The sequence below is a fragment of the Gymnoscopelus braueri genome (genome assembly GCF_963280865.1).
Source record: "Gymnoscopelus braueri genome assembly, chromosome: 9".
NCBI lineage: Eukaryota > Metazoa > Chordata > Actinopteri > Myctophiformes > Myctophidae > Gymnoscopelus > Gymnoscopelus braueri.
In genome coordinates this window covers 50,811,346-50,825,743 of record NC_137610.1, presented here as the reverse complement: position 1 = coordinate 50,825,743, position 14,398 = coordinate 50,811,346, and the positions used below count along the sequence as shown (strand labels likewise).

The following is a 14,398-nucleotide window of genomic DNA, read 5'->3' as shown; positions in this document are numbered from 1 at the left end:
CATCGGTGTGTGAATGTGTGTGTGAATGGGAGAATGTAACGCTCAATCTATGTAAAGCCCTTTGGATAAAAGAGCCATATAAATGCACCATTTACCATTTACCATTTAAAGTACCCTTTCCAGGTCGTTTTGGGGGAATCAAAAGATACGGTTGAAAAGAGTACAAAATCTGCACATCAGTATAATGCTTCCATGTGCAGTTCTTCAATGGTTAGGGTTACCATTAAAGAGTTGCATATGGGAGCATTATACTGGTGTACGGATTTTTCAAAAGTAGCAGTACGCGACGCGTTGTGAGCTTGTAGATCTGCTATTTTCAAATAGCCGACGCGCATAATAGGTTTAAAGTGCTGATGTTGCTTCTTTTGGGCTTGTTTCTCTCGCAAAACCTGGCAACACTGGGTGCAAATCTTTCCCTATACTAGCTGCGTCTTGGCTTGGCTCCACACAGTGTCAGTTTGCTGGCACGGTGCCCAGCCATGCCTCATCCTTGCCTCATCTCTGATCTTGTCTGTGACCCTTGGGAGGCCTCCATATAGAGTTCCATGTTTCCATTCCATCCATCCATTCATAGCATTCTTTGTGTAGACTCCATCCTGGGCCTCTTCCTGTTAGAACAGTGAACTTCCATGTCTCTGCCCCGTACAGCAGTACTGATTAGGCCTGTCCCCGACTAAGGATTTCTATAGTCGAATGGGATTGGCCAAACGCTGCCTATAGTGGACTGGTAGTCGAATAATGCAACAAAAAATTAGCTTTTTTGTATTTTTTTAAAACAAATTTTACTTTACTTTTTTGATTTCGTCTGATTCGACTGCCATCTCTCAGTCAAATCATGCAAAAAAATGCAATAGAGGAACTTTGTGCTCTTTAGATACGTATACAGTGTACACATAGAAAAGCAACACAGCAGAAAACAATGTCTTCTTTTATTTTCCTGGGCCGAGTGCTTTACAAAGGTCTCCGTCGTTCAGGAATAGTGTTTACTAAGCTGGTCCACCATGGCTCTCATTGGCTCCAATGTATTCCACGCCTGCAGTTTGGCTGCAGAACTGCGTACCTTCTTTTTATATACCTTGCTCTAGATAACAGGACCAGATCGTACCATCTAGATAACAGGACCAGATCGTACCATCTCTAGATAACGGGACCAGATCGTACCATCTCTAGATAACAGGACCAGATCGTACCATCTCTAGATAACAGGACCAGAACGTACCATCTCTAGATAACGGGACCAGATCGTACCATCTCTAGATAACAGGACCAGATCGTACCATCTCTAGATAACAGGACCAGATCGTACCATCTCTAGATAACAGGACCGGACATCAGTCAGAATAAAGTGACACTGATCATCATCGTTGTGTTTACCTGGTGCTCAGAGGGACGGTGTTGTGCATTTACCTGGTGCTCAGAGGGACGATGTTCTGCTCACAGCTCCAGTTACAGGCGTCAGACACCTTCAGCAGGTACCTGTACTTCTCAAAGAGCTTCTTGGGTGCTTGAATCCCATAGAAAACGATGTCATTCTTGTCGTCTATGATTTTCTACGGGGGAAAGAAACAGAAGTTATTAAATCGTACGTAAAAGTGCTTTAAGATCATATGAACGACACCTTGCTTTACCCTTTTCTCCCCAATATAGTCATTTGCCAATTTGCCAATTAATTCCTCCTCCACACACATCTCTGTGTTGTCACTGCTGTCGTATCCTACTGTCCAGTCAGGAGCCCCCACCGGGCGGACGTAGAGCCTTCGTCCTACTCCTCCCGCCCAACACTCCCCGCTGACAGGTGTACGTACAGTGACCCCCCCCCCCCCCCCCTCTGAACACGGGCCAATTGTGTTCATATCGACGCTCGACAAAGTCAAGTCAATTCAAATGTATTTATAAAGGACATTTAAAAACAACCAAAGGCCGAACAAAGTGCTGTACATGAATGAAGGCTCTCTGCCTTAACAGATATACAAAAATAGCAGATATACAAGCTCATAGCACGGCACCGAGTGCCGTGCTATGAGCTTGTAGATCTGCTATATTTTTGAAAAATCGTGAAAACGGCCAAATACAATACCATTTTGGGGGGTCCTTGACATGAAAAAAAAGAACCACTGATTATAGCAACATAGGTTTTTTTCAAAAATCCTGTTAGGATTTAGAAGACATTTGTGGAATCCCCCCAGAAGCAAAGATTTGAGTTAAAAATGTTCGCTTGAAAAAAAAATGTTGCACAGATTTGCACACATTTTCAGGATTTTTCAAAAATAGCAGATCTACAATCTCCAGCTTGTATATCTGCTGTTTTTGAATAGCCAAAGAAATCTAAAAATGACACAGATGCGTTCCCTGTCTAAATGGCTTAATAGCCTCCTTGGCTTGGAGCGAGGAGGAGGAGGAGGAGGAGGAGGTGAAGGATGCTATATTTGCATATTTTCAAAGACATGCTTGACTCTCTCTGGCTCTCACTTTTCAACCTGGTGTTATTATTATAGGCCAACATTTACAATAAAAAAAAAAGTTTACATTTCAAAACATGTCAAATACTGCGGGGTGTCATCTGAATGTGGTTACATTTCAGTAATACATGCCAGACAGGTGACATCCCCTTCTGTGGACACAAACACCTAAAATATATATATATATTCAAAGATTTGCACAAAAAAAAAAAATGCTGATCTACAAGCTCATAGCGCGGCACTCGGTGCCACACTATGAGCTTGTAGATCTGCTATTTTTTAAAAGCCAAAGACATCTAAAAATGAAAACATATGCGTTCCAGCTCTTAATGGGTTAAACATTTCAAAACATGTGAATGGTTCAAAGTGTCTTTTGTTGCAAAGGCTTCCCAGGACTTAGAGAAATGAATGTTGCTGACGTGACGTTGGGAGAACTTACTGTGACTTTCAGGTTCTTTGCTTTCAGTTCCTCTATGAAGGCTCTCTGCTTCCTCAGTGAGAGGCTGTCCTCCTGCTGGGCACTACTCAGCTTGGCCACCAGGACGTAGTCATCGGACAGAGGCATGTCCTGTCACACAACAACAACAACAACAACACCAGGGAGCAGTTAGGGGGTTCAGCGTCTTGCTCAAGGACACTTGCACACTAACTCTGGGGGGAAACCCGGGATCGAACTGGGAACCTTGTGGGTTTCCAGTTCACTCTAACCCGGCCACTCTACCCCCTGAGCCACTGCCGCCCACGTTTAGAATCTTTTGCGGCCCCGTTTTCATTTTTCACAAGAGCGGTGGTTGCTGCAATGACCCGCACTACTATACTTCACCATATGTTGGCAGTGGTGGAAAAAGTACTCAAATTCTTTACTTAAGTAAACGTATCAATACTGCAATATAGAAATACTCAGTTACATGTCCAGAATACAAGTCCAGAATTCAAAATGTACTTGAGTAAAAGTACAAAGGTATTGGCATCAAAATGTACTTAAAGTACCAAAAGTAAAAGTACTAAAGATTTGGAAATAGCAGATCTACAAGTTCACAACGCATCGCATCTTGTAGATCGGCTATTTTTTAGGGCTAAAGTGGTTAATGTATGTTTCATAATATCATAATTTACATCTGAAAAGTAACTAGTAACTAAAGTTTTCAAATAATTGTAGTGGAGTAAAAGTACAATATTTGCCTCTGAGATGTAGTGGAGTAGAAGTAAAAGTATTGGAAATTGGAAATACTCAAGTAAAGTACAAATACCTCAAAATTGTACTTAAGTACAGTACTTAAGTAAATGTACTTAGTTACTTTCCACCACTGTATGTTGGGCTATGACGAAATAAAGCCATAAAATGTAACAACGTGTACGTATGTTTCATACATGGCTGTTGGGTCGCAAGACAAATTTCAGTGCAAACTGACAATAAAGTACTATCGTATCGTATCGTATCGTATTCCCTAGTGCAATTACAATGGTGAAAGCTGTGTTGTTTCACCCCGAAAACGTAATGGCGGATTCGGTCACGCCCCGAAGTACCCGTATGTGTGTCTCAAAGAATTCCTAAGACAATGATTTGATGACCGGCAGCGGTTCCGGTAGGAGACACAAAGAGTCTCCTTTGTGTCTCCTACTGGAACCGCTGCCTATACCGGTCCGCTGGTCATCAAATTATTGTCTTAGGAATGAGACAAAAAACTAAAACATATCCATGAATTCAAGTCTCCATGGGGTGACTAATCCATAGAAAATGTTAGTTATTTTTGGGGTGAACTATCCCTTTAAGTGAACTAGGGACATTTAATAGTACTGTACTTAAGTGCAATGTTGAGGTTTGTTTTCCTTTACTGGAGTATTTCCAATTTTCTGTACTTTTACTTCTACTCCACTACATCTCAGAGGCAAATATTGTACTTTTTACTCCACTACAATTATTTGAAACTTTAGTTACTAGTTACTTTGTAGACTTTGATTATTATTACAAAAAAATACTTTAACCACTTCAGCCCTATATACATTTCAGCCATTTGAAAATAGCAGATCTACAAGCTCACAATGCGTCGCATTGTGAGCTTGTAGATCGGCTATTTTTTTTATACATTTGAAAACTTGTGAAATGGGACATTCTGCATGATGAGTACATTCTACTGTTCGTACTACTGTAAGTACATTTTGATGCCAATACTTTTGTACTTTTTACTCCAGTACATTTTTTATTCCGCACTTTTACTTGTAACAGAGTATTTCATTTCTGCATCGCAGTATCGATACTTTTACTCAAGTAAGACATAATGCCACAACCCCCACACTAATCAGCCACTCACATGACAGACAGGACATTCTAGCTGACTCAGCTGCATGGATAAGATAGAAGAGAGGCTTGTTTTTCTGTCTTACCACAGGAGGAAGTGTGGACTGGTCAAAGCCATCTTCTCTGACCACTCCGATCTTTTCCAGGAGTTCAATGCTGGGCTACGAGGCAACAGAACAATGGAGACATTGAGTCATTAAGTCACTATATAGCATCATGTCAAAGTATCACCACTGACTGAATGGTAGATTTACATATTCTAACCGTTTAAGACACGGGAATGCGTCTGTGTCATTTTTTTATTTATTTTGGCAAATTCAAAATAGCAGATCTACAAGCTCATAGCGCGGCACCGAGTGCCGCGCTATGAGCTTGTAGATCTGCTATTTTTGAAAGATTTGTAAAAAATAAAAAAGTGAACCGAGCTTGTAGATCTGCTACTTTAGCTACTTTTGAATTTTAATTCTGAAAGGTAACGGTTTTGGAAGAGACACAGGCTTAATAGCCTCCTTGGTTGGTAAATGTCAGAGTGAGGAGGAGGATGAGGAGGAGGTGGAGGTGGTGAAGGATGGTACATTTGCATATTTTCAAAGACATGCTTGACTCTCTCTGGCTCTCTGTTTTACTTTTCTGCCCCCCCCCCCCACCCCACACATACACACATACAAATTGCCCACTCTTCCGGGTGCCCACATTTAATAATAATACATTTTATTTGTATTGCACTTTTCATTCACAGGCAAATCTCAGAGTGCTACTGCTCCCCATAGTGCCCACTATTACTAAGGTGCCCAGTTTTCCCTCGTGCCCAGAACGTTTTGGTGCCCACCTTTCCTGTTACCACATATGGACTACTGCTATACAATAAATGACATATTATAGGCTCTCAACAGCAGCCATACAAGTCTCCTTATTACTAGGCTATAGGTCTTGCAATAGTAACTTTTAGGACTTCTTGTCCTTAAAAATAAGTCCAACATGTGATGTGGGAGCCTTGGATCCAGACTATAATCATAGATGTATTTTATCTAGTCTGACTTTTGCTTTCGTATCTATGATACGAAAACAAAAGTCAAGAATAGATCAAATACATATTGATTGATCATGGAATAATCATAATAATAATTGATATGACGCTGAAGTAAGCGGAACAAAGGGGTAGGATTAAATACGTATTATACTTCATCCTACTCCTTTTTGAACATGTAGAATTCTAGTTTTGTTGTTGCCTGAGAGGCTGTTTTGCATTTATTTTTCATTATATTGCATTTCTTTAATTTACTTATTTTTTTTAACTTTGTTGCCTAAATTTAACATGTTCAAAATAAAGATTTCATTCATTCATTCATTCAAAGAGGATTTTAAACACAAGAAAGCACTATGGCTTGTTTCCATTGGGGTCCTTTGCACTCAATTCATCGAAACATGTAAAGACAGACACTACTATGCAAAACATCATATAAACTGTTAGAAAACACAAACAAAAATATGTACAGTAAATATGATAGTCTTGACCCAAGGCTAGTGATGTGACAGTGAGAGCTATTATGTCAACAACATAGGCTACAGTATTAAAAACAAAGCTTATATAAAATACATTATCTATGACCTACCTGCCTCTTGTGTCCACGCATCATGATTCATATGAACACACACACACACACACACACACACACACACACACACACACACACACACACACACACACACACACACACACACACACACAGAGAGATGTTAGATCCAGAGATGACTTCTCTCCTTCCAGCAGCTTGTAGATCAACTCCTCCAGCCTGCAGAGTGAATGACATTACGTATAGAAGCTTTAACTTCCACTAAACTACTTCCTCCAGGAACAATATAACCCTGTGTTGTTTGTCTAAAGGCTCAGGAATGTAGAAGCAGCTATACCTGTTAGCTGCCATGTGGTGGAAAGTAACTAAGTACATTTACTCAAGTACTGTTGTACACTTTTGAGGTATTTTTTAAAAACCTTTCTTTACTGGAGTATTTCCAATTTTCAACACTTTTACTCCATTGCATCACAGTGGCAAATATTCTACTTTTTTACTCCACTACAATTAATGAACACTTTAGTTGCTGGTTATAAAACATACATTAACCACTTCAGACCTGATTTATATATGTTGGCTATTTGAAAATAGCAGATCTACAAGCTCACAGCGCGTTGTTAGCTTGTAGATCTGCTATTTTCAAAGGATTTTTATACATTTGAAAACTTGTGAAATGGGTACTTTTACTTTTGGTACTTTGAGTACATTTTGATGCCAATACTTCTGTACTTTTACTCAGGTAAATTAAAAAAAACAACAACAACAACATATTTTTTACTTGTAACAGTATTTATAACACTGTGGTATTGATACTTTTACTTAAAGTAAAGAAACGTGAGTACTTTTACCACTACTGCCTGTTGCTGCTGTGATGACGTCACCCTGGGTTGGTTTTGTCTTTATCTGGCTGTGATTCAGATCCTGTTACAATGTATCCAACAGTCATTCATTCATTGTCCTGGTGGATCCTAAAAGAGATCCACTGGTGATCCAGTGATCCAGGGAACAGCAGGATGTTTCAGCTGTTCACTCACAATCAGATCCGTTTCTCTTTTTCTTTCTCTCTCCAGAGAAAAGAGTCTTTTCTCTCCCTCCCTCCTTCCTCCTCCTCCTTCTCTCTGGGATGCACTGATACCCGGCAGCCACTAGGTGGCAGCACACACCCACACCCACCCACCCACCCACCCACCCACCCACCCACCCACCCACCCACACACACACACACACACACACACACACACACACACACACACACACACACACACACACACACACACACACACACACACACACACACACACACACACACACACACACACACACACACACACACACACACACACACACACACAGGTGTTTTACAGCGTAGTGGTTCTCAACCTGGGGGTCCCCACATGATTTTTTGGGGGGGCGTCCCCAGATGACACTGAAGTGACCATTTACTCCAAAGGGACACATTGCATATATACTGTCGGGCAGAAACCTCTTATCTCCATATTTTAACTTTTTTCGTAAATTAATGTACTTCGCTATTCTGTAAATGTAAAATTGTACAAGCTCAAAACGTTCATTGTGTTGCATACACTATTGGTGTTAGCGAGTCAATTTGACTCATCCCAAAACACTCAAACAATAATTATTTTCATAAAAAAAAAATCGCCCACCTCATAGCTGACTTGTTATGCATTCATATCCATGTAAACACTTATGTTAAAACTTAACTTAATATTATGTTGGGTTAGGGTTGGGGTTTCATCTTTCAATATAGCTCGTTTTCAATTATGCAAATGTTAAAATTCACTCATTACATTTCCTATAATGAAGACAATGGATAATGATGTTATCTAGCTATAATAGATTAATATTAGAACACACTCTCATATACATATATATTATTATAATAATTAGTATTTTATTATTATTATTACCCTTATTATTATTATTATTATTATTATTATTATTATTATTATTATATAATAATATGATTGACAAAAGCTCAGAAAGTTCGTCCGGGATTCGCACGCACAGGATCACTCCACATGACTCCAAGACCCGCCACAGACTGTTGATCAGAGCTATGGCTATGATTTAGGCATCTTACCTCACCTCGATCAGTGATCAGACTCTCGGCTTGATTGATTCTCTGATTTGCCTATCAGACCCTCAGCCTGATCTGGCAGGATGCGGGGAGGGAGGAGAGGAGAGGAGAGGAGAGGCCAGAGGGGCCGGACTTCGCATGACGTGTGTGCAGAGTGACTAGGCCAGCAAAGGTCGCTGTCCTGGTTCATAAATATCTCTTACACAGCTATGCCACGGAAAAGAAAACTATCTCCAACCACACCATTGAAGGATGAGGAGGAAATTGACTATTTAGAAGGGATGACAGTCGAAATGTTCTGGGACGATGATGAGTTTTGGACCCTGTCTGGACCAACCTCGGATCGGGCCTAGATGTGAGGGCCGCGAAGTTTTAGTTTTTTAACTTGAAAGATTGTTCATATTAGAAATAGTGACACCTGTGGAGTACCATGATGTCATGTCCTGGACTCCATATTTGTACATGCCTCACACAAAACTCAGACAGAGACAGACAGATACAGAAATCTCCATGTATGGGCATCATAGGTGATTTTTAGGGGGGGGCATGGCGGCACTTGCCCCCCCCCCCCCCCACGTATATGAACCTGAATATGGCATATAGGCTATGCAGCATATATTATGCATAAATTATTCCCACTATGGGAAACAGCGCCATCTGGCGATGCAACAGAGCTACACAATACGCTCCCGGGGCCCATTATTGGGCAAGAGGGTATGTCACGTCACCGGCTGTCCCTTCCCCTTTCCGGAAGGACATATAACTAAGGCCCGGTCGTGACGTAGTACGTCCTCTTCAGTTCCTCTGTTCGCAGATGCACTAGGCTACACGCTTATAAAAACTGAAAACTACTTCAAAACTACTCAAATCTTCGATTTCCAGTCTTCACGAGAGAAACCAGCTATAACTCTAAAAGCGGATATTAGGATCAATCGCCCACGGGTTTTCTCTCGTTTCGGAAAACAACTTTACGACTTATTTTCTGCCTCGTGGTGAGTTGGCTACTAGCCACCTTAGCTGCTACCTAGCTTAACTAGCCGCTTAGCTGCTACTAGCTTAGCTGTTTGGCTACAGCCACAGCCCTTAGCACCCCACCCTAAGCTAACTCCCCGCATAGAGCCGTTAGCTTAGCATTCCTTCACCACACGATGGCCTCCTCCAAAGGCCATCTACCCACCGCACAAGACATTTCTGCGCTTCGGGTTCGAGGGACGGGTGTACGAGTACACGGTCCTCCCGTTTGGAATGTCCCTGAGCCCCCGTGTGTTTGTGAAATGCACACAGGAGGCTATAGCTCCGTTGAGGAGACAGGGGATACGTCTGTCGACTTACATCGACGACTGGCTCTTGGCCGGGGACTCCGGTCGAGAGGTGGCGAGACACACAGAGATAGCTATCTCCCACCTGACGTCGCTGGGTTTCACCGTCAATTTTCAGAAGAGCGTGCTGATTCCATGTCAACAAACCTCTTTCATAGGGATTTCACTGGATTCAACCACGCTTGTGGCATGCCTATCCAAGGAAAGGATAGACAGTTTCCTAGCCTGTGTGAGGTCTTTTCAAGTAGGAAAGAAAGTCACGTACAGGCTGTGCATGCAGGCAGCAGGTCTCATGGCTTCAGCCATACACCTGATCCGCCTAGGCAGACTCTTTATAAGACCTTTTCAGAGGTGGGTGCGGGATCTCAACATCCCACCCACCATGGGGTCTCGACGGGTTCTGGTGTCTCCACGTTGCATGGAAGCACTCAGACCGTGGTCACGTGCACTTTTTCTGTCAGAGGGTGTCAGTGTAGGTGCTGTGATTTCACGGAAGGTTGTCACGACGGATGCCAGCCTGACAGGCTGGGGCGCCGTTCACGAGGGCCGTGCAGCCAGGGGGGTGTGGGACCCCAGTCTACAATTGGCCCACATCAACTACCTGGAGCTGATGGCGGTGTTTCTCGCACTCAAGTATTTCGAGGCGTGCATCAGCGGTTGCCATGTCCTGGTCAGAACGGACAACACTACGACCATGTGCTACGTCAACAAGCAGGGAGGCTTAGGCTCCCGAGTGTTGGACAACCTGGCCCGCGAGCTGACAATTTGGTGCGACTCGCGCCTGCTGTCAATTTGTGCGCTCCATGTCCCAGGCCTTCAGAACAGCGGGCGGGTCTGCTGTCCAGGGGCAGGTATTGGTACACGGATTGGTCACTCAATCCGAAAGTAGCGGACATGATTTGGACCAGGTTCGGCCGACCACAGGTCGATTTGTTTGCCTCGGCAGAGAACGCGAAGTGCTCTCGCTTTTTCTCAGTGAAGGCGACGGACCTCTCGTTGGGGCTGGACGCGTTGGCTCACAGCTGGCCGAGGGAACTGCTGTATGCATTCCCGCCGCTGGAACTGATCCGCCCAACATTGGAGAGGGTCAGACTTCAGGGTCTGTCTGTGCTGCTGGTAGCTTCAGCATGGGGCGTTTGGAGATCAGAAATAACTCCTCTCCTCTACGCCGAGCCGTGGCCCCTCCCTCCGATCGCGGACCTGCTGCGGCAAGCAGGGAACGAAATCAACCACCCCAGCCCCCGGGACCTGGACCCGTGGGTCTGGCCCGTGAAAGGGTCACCTTAGACTTGTGTGGTTTGCCCCCTGACGTGGTATTTACCATTCAGGGGGCCAGGGCCGGATCTACGAGGGCTGCCTATGACATTAAATGGAATATTTTTTGTCATGGTGCCGGGAGCAGTCACCGGTGGTGGTGGCTTTTCGGGCTCCGGTGCGCAGCATTCTTATTTTCCTGCAAAGCAGGTTAAATCAGGGCTTGACTTTCTCGACGGTCAAGGTGTACCTGGGGGCCATCTCCGCCTGCCACGAAGGTTTCGATGGCGGGACGGTTGGCAAGCATCCCCTGGTGCGGCGGTTCATGGGCGGCGCCAGACGGGCCAGGCCGACTAACAGGCCTCTGTTTCCAGCCTGGGATTTGGCGGTAGTGCTGAATGCACTGCCTCTCTCCATTTGAGCCTCTCGAGACTGCGAGCCTGAAAATAGTTAGTCTTAAGACGGTCCTCTTGGTGGCCCCTGTCTACGGCTAAGAGAATTAGTGACCTGCATGCACTCTCGGTGAGTTCGGAGTGCTTGAGGTTCTCTGGTGACGACAGGAGGGTTCTGTTGAAACCGAACCTGGCATTCGTTACCAAGACCGGGGTGGTAGCACCGGCTCCGGTCGAGTTGGTAGCTTTTCACCCACCTCCTTTCGCTTCGGTGGAGGATGAGCGGTTACATTGTCTTTGTCCAGTGAGGGCCTTGAGGCTCTACTGTCGGAAGACGGCGGCCAGCAGGTCGTCTACGCAGCTGTTTGTCTCCTATGGCCGCGGTGACCAGCGGAAGGCGGTCGCCAAGCCGACGCTTTCCAGGTGGATAGTTGAGGCTATAAAGCGTGCCAAAATTCCTGAAAGGGGCGTCAACAAGTGTCTTTTGGTAGCGGCGGACATCTTTGAGGGGTAAAAACCAGGTTGACTTAACATTGCCCAATGCCACGCCCAATGCCAACGCCCCCCGTGGTGACGACGCGTTGGCACGCTCTATAAGGCTCGCCTATACTAGTGGTGGAACCCCAGTGCCTGATGGACTGAGGGCTCAGTCAACTAGGGGGGTGGCTGCATCCTGGGCCCTCTCTAGGGGGGCTTCGGTCCAGGAGATTTGCACGGCCGCTAACTGGTCGTCACCTTCGACCTTTGCAGCATTTTACAGCCTGGACGTGGCGGCTTCCTCGGTGGCGCACGCAGTCCTGGGCGTGGCAGCCTCATCTACTTGAGGTGCCTTTCTCCTCCTGACATGATCCTGGGGGCTAACGATCAGTTGGTCTCGGGAGCAGGGGGCCCTGTTCCCTTTTTAGGGTTAGTAGATGACGGACCTTGTTTGTCTATTAGCTGAATAAGGCAGACTGCGGTCTGTCAGGGCCTCCTTTTCTTATCCCTTATGCCGCGTCCGGGCCCGGAGGGTCCGGGCGCCCCAGAGGTCAGGGCCCCGCCGTGTGCGGGCCCCAGGGCCGGAGGGGGCATACATGTGCGTTTTTTTCAGGGATTGATATTTTTAACGCTTCCGGGGGGTTTATAGATCCCATAGTGAGTCATCTTTGCGTTAAACTCTTGTTCCGTTTCCCGTTCTTCATTCCGAGACGCCACCTGAGAGGACATTAGGCGATGATGTCCACTACCGTCCGTGGGCTCTTGGAGTTTAACCCCACCACTGAGCTTGAGTTGTATTTTTTTAAGCGTGTAGGCAACGCGATCCCCCTATAGCCTCAAACGTTTAGTCCTATCGGAGGCATGGATCAGATGGCCACCAAGATAGCGGAGCATTACATCTGTGAACTTGGAAAAGGCCGGCATTGGAGTCACGTCGGTGAGTGAATTCCCGTCTGATCCCAAGAAGACACGTTTGGAGTGGTGAGTGGTCTGAATGAAGAACTGACGAGCTTAGCGGTTTGATTAGCTCTACACAGGATCCCATGCAGAACGTTGAAGAAGTGGTCAGTTGCCAGACAATAATAATAATTGTGGGATCGCTTTAGCGATCACACTAATGTTATCTTCACTATTTATTGTCTCTGCCGAAGGTGGAGAATATGTTTTCGCTTTGTGTGAGCAAACAGTTAGCCAAGCTAACATTGGTCAAGCTCCACGTGACACGTGTCAATATGTTGACACCAATGCCTTTGATTGGCTAGAGGGACGCATGACGACATAAAATTCTATAAATAGGTGTGTCACTTCAAAAAGCCATTACTTTTTGAAGTGAGGTAAGACAGGATCAATCAGTCTTGATTGATCAACTGCTGAAACTGTTCAAGACAACAATGAAGATGAAGAAGACAGACAAGTATTTGAAACCAGTCAATTACGACCACTCCCATATGACACATTGCTTCAAGAAGAACATTCTTTAGATGCAAACACTACATATTCAGTCGCCCCTGCAGAACACCAAAAACCACGCACATTCTACCAACAGTACCTTGCAGTACAAATCACCCGTCCGTGCGTGTGTGTGTTCCTCTGAGAACACCTAACATTGGTCAGTTTTACGTGACATCACAATATGTAATATAAATATATAAATAGGAGGCTGAGATCACACAATGTAACTAACTCCCATTATGCAAACTAAAGAAGCAGCAAATGAGCATCTGAAACCTGATGAAGACGCAAAGGCGCAGAAGGCCAAAGCTAAGAAACAGAGAGAAGGACACATTGCTTCAAGAAGAACATCTTTTAGATGCAGACACTACATATTCAGTCGCCCCTGCAGAACACCAAAAACTGCTGGCGGAGACTTGTGCTCCGAGGAGCACATTTTCTAGTTCCACTATGTCCTCACTTGGCAGTATATGGAGCTTATGTGGTACCGATGTGCCCATATATGGTGTGTAACGTCACAATCCACAGTTACAATGCGCTCCCAGTACTTACTGCACGACTTAATGCACCCCCCCCCCAAGCCGTGCTACTCATACACTGAGTTTGGTGGTGGCCCGGGATCGAACCCATGACCGTGTGGTCCAAAGGCGAGAGCTCACTTGGAACTGTAGGAGTTGTTGAGGCATTACACATGGATAAGAGAATGTGATCTACAGTATATAGGCTATATGATAGCATTGAATGATCGCTATATATACTTGTACACAGTGGTGTAAAGTAACCAAGTAACATTTACTCAAGTACTGTACTTAAGTATAGTTTTGAGGTATGTTTACTTTACCGGAGTATTTCCAATTTTCAGTACTTTTACTTCTACTCCACTACATCTCAGAGGCAAATATTATACTTTTACTCCACTGCAATTATTTGAAAACTTTAGTTACTAGTTACTTAGTACATTTTTATTGTTATTACAAAACATACATTAATCATTTCGGCCATTTGAAAATAGCCGATCTACAAGCTCACAATGCGTCGGGATGTGACACGTTGTGAGCTTGTAGATTGGCAAGT

At 44.5% G+C, this 14,398-nt stretch overlaps 1 protein-coding gene across 4 annotated transcripts in view; it reads right to left on the bottom strand.

Moving 5' to 3' along the window:
- Positions 1 to 14,398, bottom strand: part of LOC308091342 (anoctamin-9-like) — a 112,880-nt gene that overhangs the window by 32,084 nt on the left and 66,398 nt on the right. For all 4 annotated transcript variants that reach the window (XR_013933699.1, XM_080436883.1, XM_080436884.1 and 1 more), the window contains 3 exons: positions 4,845 to 4,919; positions 2,899 to 3,027; positions 1,408 to 1,550 (listed from right to left, as the gene is read on the bottom strand). Coding sequence is in view for 3 of the 4 variants with exons in the window: in XM_080436883.1 (XP_080293009.1) it covers positions 1,408 to 1,550; positions 2,899 to 3,027; positions 4,845 to 4,919 (347 nt within the window). In the remaining variant the exon portion in view is untranslated. The remainder of the gene's footprint in view (positions 1 to 1,407; positions 1,551 to 2,898; positions 3,028 to 4,844; positions 4,920 to 14,398) is intronic.